Source organism: Lissotriton helveticus, chromosome 10 (genome assembly GCF_964261635.1).
Source record: "Lissotriton helveticus chromosome 10, aLisHel1.1, whole genome shotgun sequence".
In the NCBI taxonomy this organism is placed as follows: Eukaryota; Metazoa; Chordata; class Amphibia; order Caudata; family Salamandridae; genus Lissotriton; species Lissotriton helveticus.
The window spans coordinates 769,606,298-769,622,769 of record NC_136071.1 but is presented as its reverse complement, the minus strand read 5'-3'; the positions used below and the strand labels follow the sequence as shown (position 1 = coordinate 769,622,769).

General features: G+C 43.3%; 1 protein-coding gene across 7 annotated transcripts in view; it reads right to left on the bottom strand.

The window, feature by feature from the left end:
* Positions 1-16,472, bottom strand: part of PARD3 (par-3 family cell polarity regulator) — a 1,362,300-nt gene that overhangs the window by 579,821 nt on the left and 766,007 nt on the right. For 4 of the 7 annotated variants that reach the window (XM_078663327.1, XM_078663329.1, XM_078663332.1 and 1 more), the window contains exon 18: positions 7,642-7,686. The exons of the other annotated variants lie outside the window; for them this stretch is intronic. In XM_078663327.1, coding sequence (XP_078519453.1) covers positions 7,642-7,686 — 45 coding nt within the window. The remainder of the gene's footprint in view (positions 1-7,641; positions 7,687-16,472) is intronic. 7 annotated transcript variants of the gene reach the window in all.

Sequence of the window (16,472 nt, the reverse complement as noted above, 5' to 3'; positions counted from 1 at the left end):
GGAAATAGGGTCTACTTGCACGGTTTTCTTAAGGGACTTAGTTTGCATGTGAAAACAATACATTTCAAGGCAGACTTTTTTGGGTTGACTTTTGCCCTGGTGATTCTGGGGACGCTCCTGCATCTAGAAGATGCCTACCTCACAACCACTTTGGAAGTCCAACAGACTCTGGTCAGGTGCGTCTTCCACTGAGTGACAATGGCTTCCTACCAGGGGGATGGACGCCTACTTGTCATTAATTAGACTGCTGCTTGGTCTCATCCTTTCACATCACTGGCTTTAGAAGGAGGATGCACAGGCCGTTGATACTAGTTCCATGGCTCCCCTCCGCATTCTTGGCGCAAACTTGGGAATGAGCATTCAATTAACAGGATAATCCCCCTTTCAGTGTGTCTTAGTTTATCTGTTGGAGGGTTGGCACCACAGCAACAGTGCAGAAGTATATGATCATGACGAAAGAAGACTGGAATGAGGATGTCGAATTAGTAGGCACTGTGCAGCTGCTTGCTGTCAATTCAGACAGTGCGATTTTATCTTCAATGTCCTGGTCCTTTTGACCAACTACTCTTCCTGGTGCCAGCTATGGCTTCATCATTTTCAAACTTGGCTTGTCAATACAGGTGGCTAAATGAGCATTTTATGGACTACCCCTGATGTGACTAAATGGGGGAGGGGGGGGGAATCACATATTAGTATGCGGGGAGCCACGTGCCACTTCAGAGGAAGGCTCATCTCATGGCCTAATACCGACTGGGATGAAGACAGAATAAGAGTATTGAGATCACTGGTAAGTAACAGAGGGATTAACCTCTACATGTGCACTCTGCGGCCAACAGGTGGCGCTCAAGTGTCCTTTGCAAAATCCTTTGCCTCTGTAGGCACTTGCCCTTTGGCAACCTAACTAAACCCTTACATTACCAGCAAAAGATGCAAAAGTTCATACAAGGGATGGAAAAGCACGTATAATCGCAGAATTCTAAAAATGTTTATTTTTAATGAATACACATTCACTCATTCCTTATTAGAAGGGGTCATGATATCCTGTTTATGTATGCAAAGAAACTGAAAGGTTCAGTGCTTAATTTGTGCCAGTGGTTTCAGAGGCTCAGCACTGGCACTTAATTGTCAGCACCAGCTCTAACGACAGTCCACCACATGGTGGTGCCGTCTTTTTCATTTTGAGATGAGCACAACAACTGTGTTTATTAAGTCAATATACACTAAAAATTAATAACACCAGCCTCTCCTGCCATTAGTATAGCTTTGTGTGGCCTGAAATAGTCTCAATTGTCAAACTTGTAAGAGTGTGAACTTTTGGTGCTATGCTTGTACTGTCACTGGCAGCGTTGGCAGGGTATGGGGGGTGCAGGCTGAAGTGGCCTTCCGAGAAGGGCACTGGCACTTAATATTTTACAAATTAAGCACTGGAGAGGTTCCGATTCAGTATATACAAACAAGGAACGGGCAGAGTAAGGACTTTGCAGGATTTCATATACCTGTGGATTCGACTCTTTAGGATATATGTGTTTCCAGCTCATCTGCTGGCTTCCCTCCTCTGCAGAGGGGTCCAGGCGCCATGATGGATGGCCGCGCCAGGGATGTGCTTTGCATTAGCGCCAGGTGCGCGCGGCAGCAGGGCCCAGGGAAGTCCTGCAGGAGGACTAGATAAATGAGCTATGCTCAATTGCCACTGAATGTGCCTCTAACCTTTGGGCTGAACTGTAAACATCGCACGGATTAGACAACGCAAATAAACCGGGGAAAGAAAAATAATTACAGATCCATTATGGTGTCTAGTGATGGAGTGCGGTTTACTTTACTTTTCTGTCAGCGTAATTAGGGCCAACAGCCGGCCCTGGCCTCAATTTCTACAACTGGCCTGAATTTAAATATACTCCTGAAGCATAAGAATGCATTCATTCGAGGGGAAACAGAGGCATGTCGGGAACGAATCTGCTAATGAGTTCTGCAGGTGAACACAAAAAACACACGTTGTGGCCAGGGTGCCCACAAGACACGCGCCACACCGACTAGTCACGGCTTTTAATCCACACAGAGCATTGCATTCTGGGCTTGCAGTTTCTCTTTCCTCTTGCATACGTGGACCTAAAGGACCCAGCAGGCAAAGTGTCGCTGTTTGAAACTCGATGGCAGCCTGGAAGTGCCAAATAACTTGGGGGAATTGGAAGACACATTATCGACAAACACAATACTTTATGATAGTCAAACCCAGTCCCCATGTTCTTTAACTACCAGCGTGGAGACTTGTTTGACCTCACAATACAATAGATGCAGAAGCCATATGTTTTCTCAAAAATGTATGCAAGCTCCCACACAACCCACCGCATTGTAAAACACTGATATTCAGCTGCTCACAACAACTATTAAATACTAGAATTCCAAAAAACATGAGTAGAAAGTTCCAAGCGGATACATGTCCTCAAACCCACATCAGACAATCCTGACTTTTAGGTCTTGTCTACAGACTACACGAGCAGTCTGTTTGCGAAAAGACATTGTCAGTTTTGAGTGAGCTTAGAGCCTGCCAATTCCTTACCAATGGCTGGCTTTATTTTCACTCTGATTTGCTGGCGTGTGGGGATAGGAGGCTTAGCACTATCCTGGTTGGAGAGTTTCCTCTCCGGAAGATCGCAATCAATCAGCATTGGCCCCTACAGGTCCAGCTCGAGGGTGCTTACCAAAGGGGTGCCTCAGGGCTCTTGTCTCAGCCCTACATTATTCAATGTTTATGTGGCCCCCCTTGCTGAGATTGTACGAAAATACGGGTTCACACCAGTCTCCTATGCTGATGACACTCAGCTCCTCTACCCTTTCAGCTCCCTTGGCCCTAAAGTGAAGGAAAACTTTGCGGAAGGTATGAGGGCAGTGTCACATTGGATGGCAGCAAACTGCCTCCAATGCAATGTGACAAAAACGGAGATTATGCTCTTCGGCAAAGCTAATCTCTTGTGGTCTCCCGATTGGTGGCCGCTGGACCTGGGTCCAGCCCCAACATCAAAGCCACATGTCAAAAACTTAGGGGTGAAAATTGATCAAAAACTAACCCTCAAGGACCACGCGAACCACATTGCAGGATTGTGCTTTCACACCATCGGCCTCCTAAGACGAGTCTTCCCATACCTCCCTGATTCCCATAGGAAGACTCTCGTACAAGCTCTGGTCACTAGCCGCCTGGACTACTGCAACGCCCTGCTGACACTTGCTAACGCGGATGCAGTGGGACGCTTGCAGGTAGTCCAGAATACGGCGGCTAGACTGGTCATGAATGCACCACCTAGGACGCCATCCAAGCCCCTACTGGAGGAACTGCATTGGCTTCCTATACGGCAGCGAATTAGTTTTAAAATTTGTTGCACGGTACACAAAAGCCTATATGGAGATAGCCCTAAATATCTCGCACAATCACTTGAGTTGTATCAACCTTGCCGGTCACTTCGCTCCTGCAATCAAGCCCTTTTGAAACCACCAGTCACAAAAAAAGCCAGACAGGGAGACCGTGCATTCTCCTCTATTGGCCCCGCACTATGGAACAAACTCCCCACTGAGCTGAGACTAACTACCAATCACATGTCTTTCAGAAAGTCTCTAAAAACATTACTCTTTCGTGAGGCATTTCAACCGTAAATAACCCCGACCATACCTGCTAACTGTGACACTCTGGCCCTGACGAGCAAAGCGCGGAGATACCCTTACGGGATTGATTCCTGCGCGATATAAGAATTTAAAAAAAAATAAAAATAAAAAAATTAATTTATTTATGTATTTATTTTAAAGGTTTTATATAGCGCTGGCTACACCCGGAGGTATCGGAGCGCTTTACATGAGCATCAGATCATAGTTACAGGTTACATCGTTACAAAGGTTACACAGTTATTAGAGCATGGCAACATAGTTACTAATAAGGTAACTTTTGTTGGCTACCCTTAATATTCTTGTGTTTGTCCCTCCCCTGGAGCACAGCCTCAATAATTGTGCCCTTTCGCTGCTTACTTTTCAAGCACTAAGCCCTTGATGAGAGTCAATGTGCTTCCAAGCTGTGTTCATTGTGCATTTATCCTCCCTCCACCGCCATGATCCACATTGCTCTCTCACCTGTGTGCTTCTTCCTCAGAACACCTGTGTTTCTCCCTCCCACACTTCTTTCTTACCTTAGTGGATCTCCTCTGCTTACTCCACACATCACTCTTTCTCACCCCTGTGCTTATCTTCCTCTCCTCCACCTGCGCTCCACGTTGCTCTTTTTTACCTGTATTTTGTTCAACTGCCCTTCCTGTTGCTTCAGCCCCGCCCTCGGTATCCCTTCCTCCTGCCCTTTGTATTGTGTCCCCCTGCCTGCATCCTCTGTTTTGCTTCTGGCACCTGCTTTTGGGAAAAATGAAAACTTTTGTGCTTTTTAATTTTTTTATTTACTGATCCAACTGGAATCGTAAATAAAAAGCAAAAAAGCGCTTGTGTCATAGCACCTTTTCTTTTTTTGGTTACCTTTTTAGCCGTGCTGTATGGCTTGGGGATGCTGTAAGGCATCTTTAAAAACCAATGGCAAAGCCCCTTGGTCCCAAAGGTGAGGCCTACTGGCTTTGCCAATACTGTTGTACCAGAATGCTGGGAGTTTTAGGCCCATGTATACAATGTGAAAGCTGGAGTACACGTCCCAGAATCTATTATGCTGTGGGCTCAAATGTCAGGAATAGTTTCCAGCGTATGGTGACCACGGGGACAGGAGGCCAGCTCTGCGAGGGGCACTGGTCAGTACATGTATAGGTCACCTGCCCAGCTCCATCCTTCCTCAAAGGGCTGCCCCCTCGCTGATTTTGGACTGCATGTGGACATCCAGCATTCACTCTACCACGCCATGGCAAGCAGTCACTCCGAAGAGATAATACAACAACGCCCTGGCTTCCCATCGAGGCTAGAGCTATCTACAAGACTGCCTGTATCACCCACAAAGCCTTGCACTCCTCCTCTCCCCGCTACCTGGCGAATAAACAAACTCTCTGGAGGCTCTAGACCATCACGTAATGCGGAAAATCTACTCCTTGATCCTCCCACTTTTAAGAAGGAAAGATCGATGGCCCAATCCTTTTCAGGCAACACGGTGAGAATCTGGAACTCACTTCCGCCTCAGCTCCGGACCACCACCTCCTCCCAGATCTTCAAAACGGACCTCAAAGTTCTCCTCCAAAGACACCTCCAAAAGTAATTCGAGCCCTCTCTATTATCTGAAGGAAGACCTCCCATTACTGAAAACTATATTCTCCATAACCATGGAAGTGCCTTCTCAGTGTGTTCGTGTGGTTGGAGTGTATGCCATTTATTGCAGTATTATCCTTGTACCTGTGTTTGGTACTCTTTTGTAACATGCACACGCCACTTTTCTCTTGTAAAACACTGTTTGCTACCTCTCACATTGTGTTTGCTTTTGATACTTGCACAAGTGCCACCATTGCCTACGTAACGTTTATTCTTGTGCCTCAGTGTCTAGCATATATTGCAGTATATTGCCTCTAATTGTACTTTGTTTTCTCTTGTAACCTGCATACTTGTCACTCTTTCCTCCTGTAATGCACTGTTTGCTACCTCATGTATTTTGTTTGCTCACAATTGTCACTTTTACCTCATGTAACTTATCGTCAGCTTTTGCAATTTGTTCACTTGTAATTTTCTGTTCCTATTGTGAAGCGCTCTGACGCCTTCGGGTAAAGTCTGCGCTATATAAAAACGCATAAATAAAGGCTAACAGCACGTGCAGGGCACACCATGTGCTGCCGGGCACGCCGTGTGCTGCCGGGCACGCCGTGTGCTGCCGGGCACGCCGTGTGCTGCAGCGCCCCTCCCCCGTATCTGCCATCTAAACAATGGGGCGAGGAGTACGATTTGTGTTTCAAGCAACATCTGGCACAATGGACTTACTCTGGTGTGTGCAGGGGTGACGTATTCCTACACAGCAGAGGCGTGTAGTGTTTAAGGTCACGACCTTTGAACCGGGCAGCCATTGTCTTTCGCCCTTCTTTTTCCAAACCCAGCTGAAGGGAATACAAGCCCTCCCATGCAAGCAGTCAATCACTGTACCTACATACAATGACTGCAAGCCACTGGTTAGAAGACATGTACAGCCAACAGCAACAAAGATGGCGGCAACAGCAGTAATAAATCGCCATCAAAATGGTCAGATTAAAGTGTGAATTTTTTGTTCTGGCCTTCGATTAAATTTGACTGCGTGGGCATTGTTCAGCCTGGCAATTCTCTCTTCGAGACACCACCAGTTCGGGCAGTTGGGAATAACGCGCAGTTTGCAGGAGTCATATTAAAGTGAGGCCTCACTTTGTACGTTTCAACATGAGGTCTCTAATTAGACATGTGTAATCTAACAACATCACACCGGCTTTAGACTAATTAAAATAGCATTCCGAAGGTGCTTCTGAACCCGCACGAATAAATCATAAAAGCCCTTCGTTGCTCCAAGTCCATTATTTTAATTGCATATAAAAATTATTCTCCAGAAACCATTCTGCAGAATGTAATCTTTCAAAAAAAAGAAATTTATCTTCAGCCTAATGTACAGGAAAAAAAACGTATTCGGCAATGTCGATGCCGGGGGACGCATAATACTTTGTTTTACTGAGCATACTGTGAAGTAAAACCGAGAGCTACAAAATAACCTGGAAATGGCAAATTTACCAACAGCGTTCAAAGACCGACTGTTGTGAAATGTTATGGGTGCTAAATAAACGGTGCCGTAATCTTACTAACAACCACCACTCAGAAATATGACTCAAACATGATCTTTTCTGCCAGGCCTTCATAAATAAAACATTTCTTTTGCCCAGACATGTCAATGGCGCGTTCTGGAGGCCTGCTTTAGAACTAGTGTGGTGATGTCAATTAAAAGGCCGAAAAGGTCCCGTTTCCAGATCAAGTCATCAAACGAGCAATGAGCAATTACGTCTGTGGGGCAGATCTAAACTGTGCTTTTTGCGCCACCTAGTGATAGTCTAGAGAACCGCAAGGGCAGAATTTGCATCGACACAGGGGGCGTTAACACTTTCATTTACGATGTGTGCTACTGGGTTATTTACTTATTTTCACAGTGAACATTTTATGTATAAGGACAAATATGAGTGATAAATTATGCAAATAACACGTTTCACATTAACTGAATGTTTATTAACACCAATTACCTAATAGGGGATATTAGTCATGATGTAAACTTTAAGGCGCCCAGTTTTGGTCTGCAATAACGCACAGCTCAACGCTAAGCAAGCAAACGAATTGTGTAATGGGATGTTCGTTGTACAGATACAAGTCAGAGGGAACAGTTACACTGCCTTATGTGGGTAATATTAAGGGGTACTGTCAAGACTAAATGCATTCTAACACTCAAAAGTATGTAGACTTGGAAGATTCTAGAAATGACCAACGGTGAATATACTACTCCGGCCCCTCTATGCCGACAGCACACAGACATGCCCCATATCGCAGCACAAAGCCAGCATTTCCAATATGACAGCAGCCACGCAAATACTGGATTATTCATGTTCGCATGCAATTTGATTGGCAGTGTAGTGGAGTAAGCAGCTTCAGCTAGGGTTTCTATGGCAACGGCAATACAGTCAGTCTTACCTTCACTGTGGTCATCTCTTGTACCGAGCTTAGTCTCGTCCGCTACTGTTAAAAGGTAAATGCAGAACAATTAGCCTGGTTAGTGCCCGCGTTACACATGCGTCAAACGTACAGTAAGTAGGGGTTTATTGTCAAAGGTTAGGAGGCAATGGCAAAATTACACGTCATGCAAATCACCCCAAAACAAAGAAAGCAGGCATTTCAAACATAAAATGGAGCCATTTTGAAACGTTCATGCTTTTGCTGTAGTGCCAATTATAACCACCCCCAAGCAAGGTAACACATATTATTAGCACCAACATTCTGGGACAAGCGCCCCCACCCCCAGCAGCCCACCCATGTTATTCCCTCGTTTTTAGGAACGGAGTAGCTTATTCTCCAGACTAAATTCTGAAGCAATATTATTTCAAGGGATTCAGTTTAAACAGGGTTCAACTTAATAGGCTTTGCAGTTTTTAGAACTACCACATGTGGAATTTGTGTGTTAACGTGTGAATGTCCATTGGAAAGTGCCTAAAATCTTATCAACTACCTGTGCATCGCGACAAAACAGCAGATCATGAGGGTACATTTAAGTAAAAACTATATTAAGTGCAACGTTTGTAATAGGTAGTCATACTTAAGTGTCATAGGCCTGCAAAATAAATAAAAGTGCTGACAAGTTAGTCTGACTGTTGATGCCGTTTTAACTGAAAAAGAATGCATTTAAACGGAAAGGCCTGTTTTCCACATTGAATAGTTGTTTCCTGACAATGTTTTTCTCTCTGTTACAGATGTATTTTTTTTTCAGAAGCCTTCTGTTAGCTAGTTAATAGGCATTTGTTTTGTATTCAACAACTGATAGTGAATTCTCACTGGGAGGAGAGGAGGAAACGGTAAGAACGAGTCATAAGAAGAACAGTCTGGACCACAAAATATAAATGATGCAACCTTTCAAGTTTTGGGGCCAAATTACGATGTCTGTCGGAGTTGCTTCCGACCAAAACCATTTCATGGGAGGATCCGCCTGACCATAGGTCGGTGGTTTTAACAACTCCATTAGGATGTGAGCGCATAATGGTGCAGTCCCAAACTTACATTTTTCAACAGGAGCTTGTGTGGCGGGCCAAACCGCCCGCAGCTCAAGCTCCCATTGAGAAATTGAAGGTGCCCCAAAGACTCAAATGCAGAGGGCAATGGGGCCCTGCATGGGTCCCTAAAATCAGTTTCCGACAGCCAATCCATGTTGGAAAGGCTAACATGGATTGGCTGTCCGAAACAGACATCCTAATCCCGACAGCAGAAACGCCGTCAATAAGGGATTATGAGCACTTTCCAACTGGCTGACGGGCTCCTTGAGCTTGTCAGAACCACGTCAGATTCCCCCGCCGGTTTAAACTCCGACGGCGATCATCATAATACGGCATTCGGACTTTAAGGCTACAATTTGGGTCAGAAAGCCTTTCGCACCGACATAGTAATCAGTCCTTTAATGTCTAAAGACTATTGCAGTCTTGGATTCTGCTTCTATCCAAGAATTTGCTGAAATTCTATTGTAGAAACTCAGGCGATGAAAGAAAATAATGTCTCAACAGAGAATATTGGGTATTTATATTAGTGCTTGTTTCTAGTGTAGCACCCGGATTTTCCTTCCCAGACTCTCTGGTTGGAGACTGATGTTTGGGTTTCCGATGCCTTTCTTCATGAGAGGCTGTCTTACTTAGATTGTGTTAATTGTCTGATGATTTTTGGGCAGAGAATACTTTCCAGTTTATTATAAAAAAGCCTTAAGCTTTAATCTAGAACAGCGAAATTTTCTTTATGGAACACACTTGCTGTTTATTACACTACTAACTGTTATGTTTACAAACATTGTATGCAATTTTATAATCAAATATCGATTGATTGATATTAACTTTTAATCCTGAACTATGAATATTAATACTAAATGAATAGACAATGAAAAACTAAAAGAATTGAAAATAAAACCTTTTAACTTGTACTAATTCTCTTTATTGAGTAAATTAAAAGTCTGATATTTGTTGCTATGTATTTATGTAGATGATTGTCCCTAATTTTTGCTTGTTGACAAACAAAGGTCCATACGACCAGTGGCAGGGTTATTTAATGATCACACCCGACGATAGAGGTATAGAAAACCCCGCTCCCTCAAGTGGTAGCAGATGATGGTTTATGACACAAGAGAAAGGAGCTGGAATATTTTGCCAAAGTTTAGAATTGCCCATGTCCCACAAATGCAAAGCTCGAACTTGAAGACTGAAGGAGTTTGCAGTTTCGAAGGTGGTGCAGTGATGCAGGTATGAGTAACAATAGGGCCATGCGTAACGATTTTCGAGTGAGAGTTTGTCATTGTGCTAAAATTGTGTATTTTGTGCTATCGTAAAATCAACAGAATAGTTGTGTTATGTTCAGATGTTGAGGAGCTGAAGTTATCGGACACAAGGTAGTCCAAGATCCCAGGATAAGTTAATAAATATTGACAAGAGAAAAGTTGAAGTTGTAGTGTTATTTGTCTGCTAAGGTTCTGTGGTGCAGATTAATTAGGTACCATTGTCTGTATAACTGAGATAGGGACGATAACAATGTTTTGTGCTTGTACTAATACTGATCGTGCAACAGGTTCCACTAATACCAAAGGGGAATCTATATCAGCGAGGGTGATTTACCACTGGTTGAGATTTCATTAGCATGTGCATGTGTGAGGGAAGTCGGAAAGTATTAAAACTTATTGGTTTCCCGTATGAATGAACTACTTTGAATTCTTTAGAGGAGCAAACAAAAGTTATTCGGTTATTGGGCTTGCTTAGAGCTGTACAATTTGTGTAAGACATTATGGTGTTCTCGATTCTGTAAATTCAGTTGTTCATGCCCGAAGTGAGCTATTAAAAAGGCAAACATGCACTCTGCTTGACTCTCCACTACTTCCGTTGAATTGGTGTCAGTGGTTTTCCTTGGGCCCTGAAATGGCTCTTAAGGTAGCGCATAGAAGTGTCTGTATTACGAACATGAGGGACCTTCTCCGAAGGCAGAGCCCGGACGTGGGATGAGGTCACCGCTGTTGATCAGGGTCCTGGCCCCCTGGGGCAATTTAGATATTTTAGGGTACGGCACGCTTTGAGGGCGCTGCTGGGTGATGAATATTTAGAGCCCATGGCTCTCCTGTCTTTTACTTACCTTTTACACGCCAGAACCCAGTTCAAGTTGATTTCTAACATATACACCATGTCCCAGGAATACTGCCGGACCTATTACTTCCCGCAGAGAGCACAGTGGCATTCAGACTTAGAAGTTCCCATTGATGATGGTGTATGGAGGTACTGCTGCAAAGTCACCCAATCAGTGTCCTTAAGTTGGAGGCACAGCTTAATTAATTTTACGTTTTTTAACAGAGCGTATTATACACCCTCCTACCTTTATCGGTATGACTTATGTGATTATGACAGATGTGAGCGCTTCGGGGCCAGCGAGGCAGATTTCTTCTATATGGCGTGGGCATGCCCACGTATTGCTGCTTTTTGTGAGCAGATATTTACAGAACTGGGGAATATTGATGGCTCCACACTTACTCCAGATCCCTTACCAGCCCTGTTGGGATACACTAAACCACACTCCAAACGGATAGGAAGCTTCTGGGATTGGGCCTCCTTTTGGCAAAAAGGCGAATAGCTAGACGCTGGGCGCACGGTCCTCCTCCCTCCAAATTAGAGTGGTAAAGAGATTTGATTATCTGTAATACGCAGTCCGAAACATACAGCAAGTTAATGCCCCCACAGAGTCGCCCTAAGAATTTTTGGGAGCTGTATAAACAGTATTTGCTGTCACCGGATGATGCTAGAATAGGCAGTGTATACATTTTCACTATGCAAGAACACGTCTTCTAAATTGTGTTATGCTATCAGAAGTGTGAATGTAATAATAATAATAATCCACATTTGTAAAGTGCACAATCACCCGTAAGGGTCTCTAGGCGCTGGGGGTCGTCGGGAAGATTAAGCGAGCTATTGCCCAGAGTCACATGGTGCTGGGCTAACCTGCCGCCGGAGCCGGGGATCGAACCCTGATCCCCGGATTCCAGCGTCAGTCGCCCTGGCCGCGGCGCCACACCTCTCCCACATGTAGGATATGTTTATATTTCCTTTTTATGTTCAATTGGATTGATGTTTGGGGTTGGTATGTTCATCTCGGTAGAGTGTTATCAAGAAGGGGCTGCTGTCTTCCCTACATATCAAAGGGATATTTTTTCTTGCACTGCTTGTCCTTATTTATTTCTGACTGACTGCATGACCTTCCTTATTTTTATAATGATATTGACATTGTGTTATGTACACGGCTGTGAATTGTTTAATACAATTAAAATAGAAAATACAAAAATGTAAAGGAGGGTGAACCACTGAAAGAAGTAAGGAATTACTTCAGAGTGTGTTGCGCTCGGATAGGTCAGTTGGTGTGAAGTGCCGTGCTGAGACTGGTTGACGAGTCACCAAGTATTAAGCTGTGATAGGCTTGTGAAAGAAATGTTAACAAAATTGGTGGAAAGTCTTGAGGCATACAACATTGTAAATTGAACAAAAACATTGAATATGATTACTGCTCATTTATTGTTGAATTATTGCAGTTATGAAATGTGTTAAGGCTCTTAGAGATTTGATGATGTATGAGTACCAGTTTGGGAAGGTGAAGAGGCATCACTGGAAGGTATGTTGGCTCATTTTATGGCAACAAATGTAGGGCTTCAAAAACATTTGTGGTTTCATCAATGGGGCAACATCACTGAAAATTAAGTACCATTCAAATTTCCACAAAATATAGCCTCCTCTTAGGCCTACACGATATGAAGCATTAAATGCTTGGGAGCGAGCAGCTCATGCCAAGGAGAAAGAGAAGTCCCAGAATATAGCAAAGAGAGCAGTGTGAAATTATACAGATGCTCAATGGGCAGAAAGGGAGCAGAAGTAGAGTAATTGCGTAGTCGAGGGAGCTAGTATGTACCCAGCTATAACTACTTAAAAGTCTAAAAAGAATAGGAAACAAGGTAGTGATGATGTGGAAGCTGCAAGAAAAACAATTCAATGCAATTCAGATTAAAAGACCACTTTCAACACTCTTGATTGCACCTGTTGAAGCAGCCCCAGCGGTAATTGTTCTAGGTGTTACCACTGCTATTGTGACTGCCCTGCTCCAGTGTCACAAGTTGTATCAGCTTAGACACTGGCAGTATCTGTTACAAGTGCACCAATACATTTTGTTCTGAATGTGGTTGATCAAGGTGCTATTGGAGGAGTGGCTGCAAAAGGGTTTATCTCGACATCAAAAAAGTCACAAATTGTTGCCTGAACACCACCACAAAATGGTCAATCATTGAGAAAAGGGAGAAGAATTGCCTTAGCGACACCAACTGCACAGGCAGAGATAGAACCATTTGACAATGGGATTTTTCTCTCATGTTTTAAGCAGACTCCAGAAAATAAGAGTGGGAGGAATCGAAAGACCATATACTAGCTGGGAAACCATGAAACCCCTTGATGTACCAAAAACAATGGTGTAATCAGTAGAGATTATTAGAGAATGCCTAGACATTTCACATTTGAATCACTATCAGTAAAATTAATTATATCTAAGTGCATAAATCACAAGACATGCAGTGCCACTCATGACAAATGAACTGAATTGGCAGGAAAATGTGAGGTGGATCTCTTCAAGGATGTTCATTTACAGAAAAGCTTTAAGGCACAGTTAGATGATGAAACTATTCTAACAATGTAGTCTTCAGGGATGACTTTACATGTTACGCAATTGGTAATGTGCATCTACAAATAGAGGGATTTCAACAGATTTGAGAGCAAGTGCGCAAAGAAACCGGGAAAGAAAAAGAAACTATCAGATGCTACAGAAGCGAATGGTAAGCCACCACCAGAACCTCCAGATGAAGATGGGGTTTTAACCTTTCCTATGAGGGAAATACCAGGTGGAGAGTAGGTTCATGCACGTGGTGTAGAGGTGATCTCTCAACATTCACAAACAACTTCCCAAAGCTTAATGAGAACCCTGCTCAGTGGTATACACAAGTTGGCAGATTTATAAAGATTTTGACTATTTTATGGACATACTTGAATACTTTCTTTGATATTATGGTACAGAGTGATCTGTGGGTTGAATGCCAGATAGCTGCACAATAGCCACGAATTGAGCGCCAAAGAGATGTGTGTACTCGTGCACCCACACCTGTGGTGATGACCAAGTCTGATGAGATGATTACCATTTTGAAAGGAAAATAGTTTAGATGTTCAAAGACATGGCTGAAGTGCCAGCCTTGTTAAAATAGAAGAACACTGTGCCGCACCATGAAGTACCGCTAAAGGTTTGCTCCCACAGTGGACCATATTATGATTCGTAACAAAGTAAAGGTGCACAACACTTCCTATAGGACAAATGAACACAATGTGCAAAGGATGATAAACAATAAGCTACTGTTATATAGATGACAGCAGCACAAACTGAGCTATGGGAACGAGTGAGTCCGAGATTATGCACATACCATTTTTTTATTACATTGTGCAAATTCTGTTTGTTCCTGAGGAAGTCAACACAGCTTCACCATGTAATGCAAACACCCTGGGGAACAAAAACACATGGTCCGCAATGCTTACAAAGAGCTTCACGTTTCATCAATCTACTGGTTTCTTATATGTTCTTCTTTGTCAACTGGTTAGGTTTTTGGCAGTTGAAGCTACCTGCAGAAGCTATAGTGTAAATTTGTTATTGTTATTAAAGCCTCTCAGCATATGGCCGGCTTCTCATGACCCCTCCATGATCAGAGGAGAGATATTTCCAAGCCATCTCTGTTCCTGGATAGACCTCCCGCCACATGCTGCTGGGGCTTAGTACTATCGTTCGAGTCGGATACTGAATTCAATATGGATCCTGCTGGGGAGGTAGAGCGACAAAGGTATGGTGCAGCAGGCAGGGGAGTGATCAAAGCAGGAGCTGCAAGTCACAGGATGGGCTTGGATACTCTCATGCCGAAAACTGGCATCTGAACAGGGATCTATTGTGGATATGTGACAACTCTTCAGCCCCGCTCTGGACCTACACGAGTATGACTATGCAAATGCATCTGGGACTGCAGTCCTCATGAATAAACATGACTCCGGCAGCTGTCGGAGCGCTAAAGCCTGGCAGAACAAATGGAAGTGGACAAGTCTACTCCAAGACACTTAGCTATGAATAAATGAGTACTGGGAAGAGAAGAAAGGTAACTCTGAGGATAAACAAGTTTAAACAAAGCAAATAAAAAAAAAAAGGTGTACAAATTAAGAAGAACACAGAGAGTAAATGGCAAAAAAAACTACAAAATAAATGTCACCCATTCAGGCTTAAAACGATTAAATGGGACCAGGCTGATTTTTGCGACTTGACAGGTAAACAAGAAGATATACCACTAATAATCAGTCAATGACCAACCCTGTCGTTACTGCCTTCCTAAAAAATGTTGTCTTCTGCCAGGCACATTAAGTGCAGTGCTGAATAACTGTGAATATCAAAACTTCTAAACAATTCATCATCAGCTTTTGGAACACTGCAGGTTTTGGTATACGGTCTTCCGGGTGTGCTTAATGGAAGGGGCAGAAAGGACACGCCAAAACTATTTACTTAATCTTTTTTTAATGAACTCTAGTATGAACCACACAGACCTGGGAGACAACAACAAAGAACACACTGGAGAAAACTTAGGGGTGTCATTTCATCAAATCGCAAGGCATGCTAAGTGGCAGTAAGTACTCTTCCCCATCAGATGACATCGTAGGAAGAGGTAAACAACTTCAACCTCCCCACTACCATGGCTGTCCACTGAACAGTCTGTATTCGAAACTGAAGCTGCAGAATGTGTGCAAAAAGTTATTGCTAATTGAGAAACATTACCTTCTACTTAATGTCAAGATGCACTTGGTCAGTAGTCAGACTGTTTAAAATGTGTGGATTGCAATGCAAGCCACTTTGCCCTTAAAGAGTGCCACGAGAAGAGGTGGTGGACGTGAATTTTATATATCTACTTGCTGATAAAAAAAAAAGGACTGGTTTACCTAGTTATACAGTTTCACCAGTAGGGTCAGCACTTAATTTGAGCTGGTGCTTACATGTGGGGCCGCCGGTACTCATTCTTAGAGACCATTATCACAAATTCACCCAGAGCAAGACAACATCGCAAAAGGGGGAAAGAAGGATGAAGAGAAAAACTGAAACACAGTGACATAGCTAGAAAGCTGGGATGAAAAATAACTGCAAAAGTGAGATTAAGTGGTAGAGGGTGTCTCTGGTGGTGGATGAAAGAGGTATAAGGTGGCATCAACACCTCCCAGTGTTGGTATACGAAATACTAAATCAGGAATTTCCCGTGTTTGGGTGCTGTGCTACGAGCAACGAAGACGAAATAGGGGGTACTATACCACCCAGATTTAGGACTTTTTCTCTGAAGATACTGGACATGGGAGAACAGCTAGTATCACGCTGGGATAATTGACTCATGGGCTGTCTAACCCTGAATAAATCCCCAAGGAATGAAACGCATTGGCTGAGCTGAGTGACTTTTGCTTGATAAAAGAATCAAAGTTGGATTTGAATACAAATACAAGACTCCTGATGAACTGAATTCAATTAAACTGATTGTATTGACGATCTATGGATGTTGTAACACTTGGAACTTTTCATAGCTCAAAAACAGCGATACTTGTGCAACATTTAATGCACACAATTCAGTTGTTGTACTAATGTTGAAATTGAGTGCGGCACCTCAGCAGTGGGGTTACTAAAAGTTGAGCGTTATAGTCTTTATA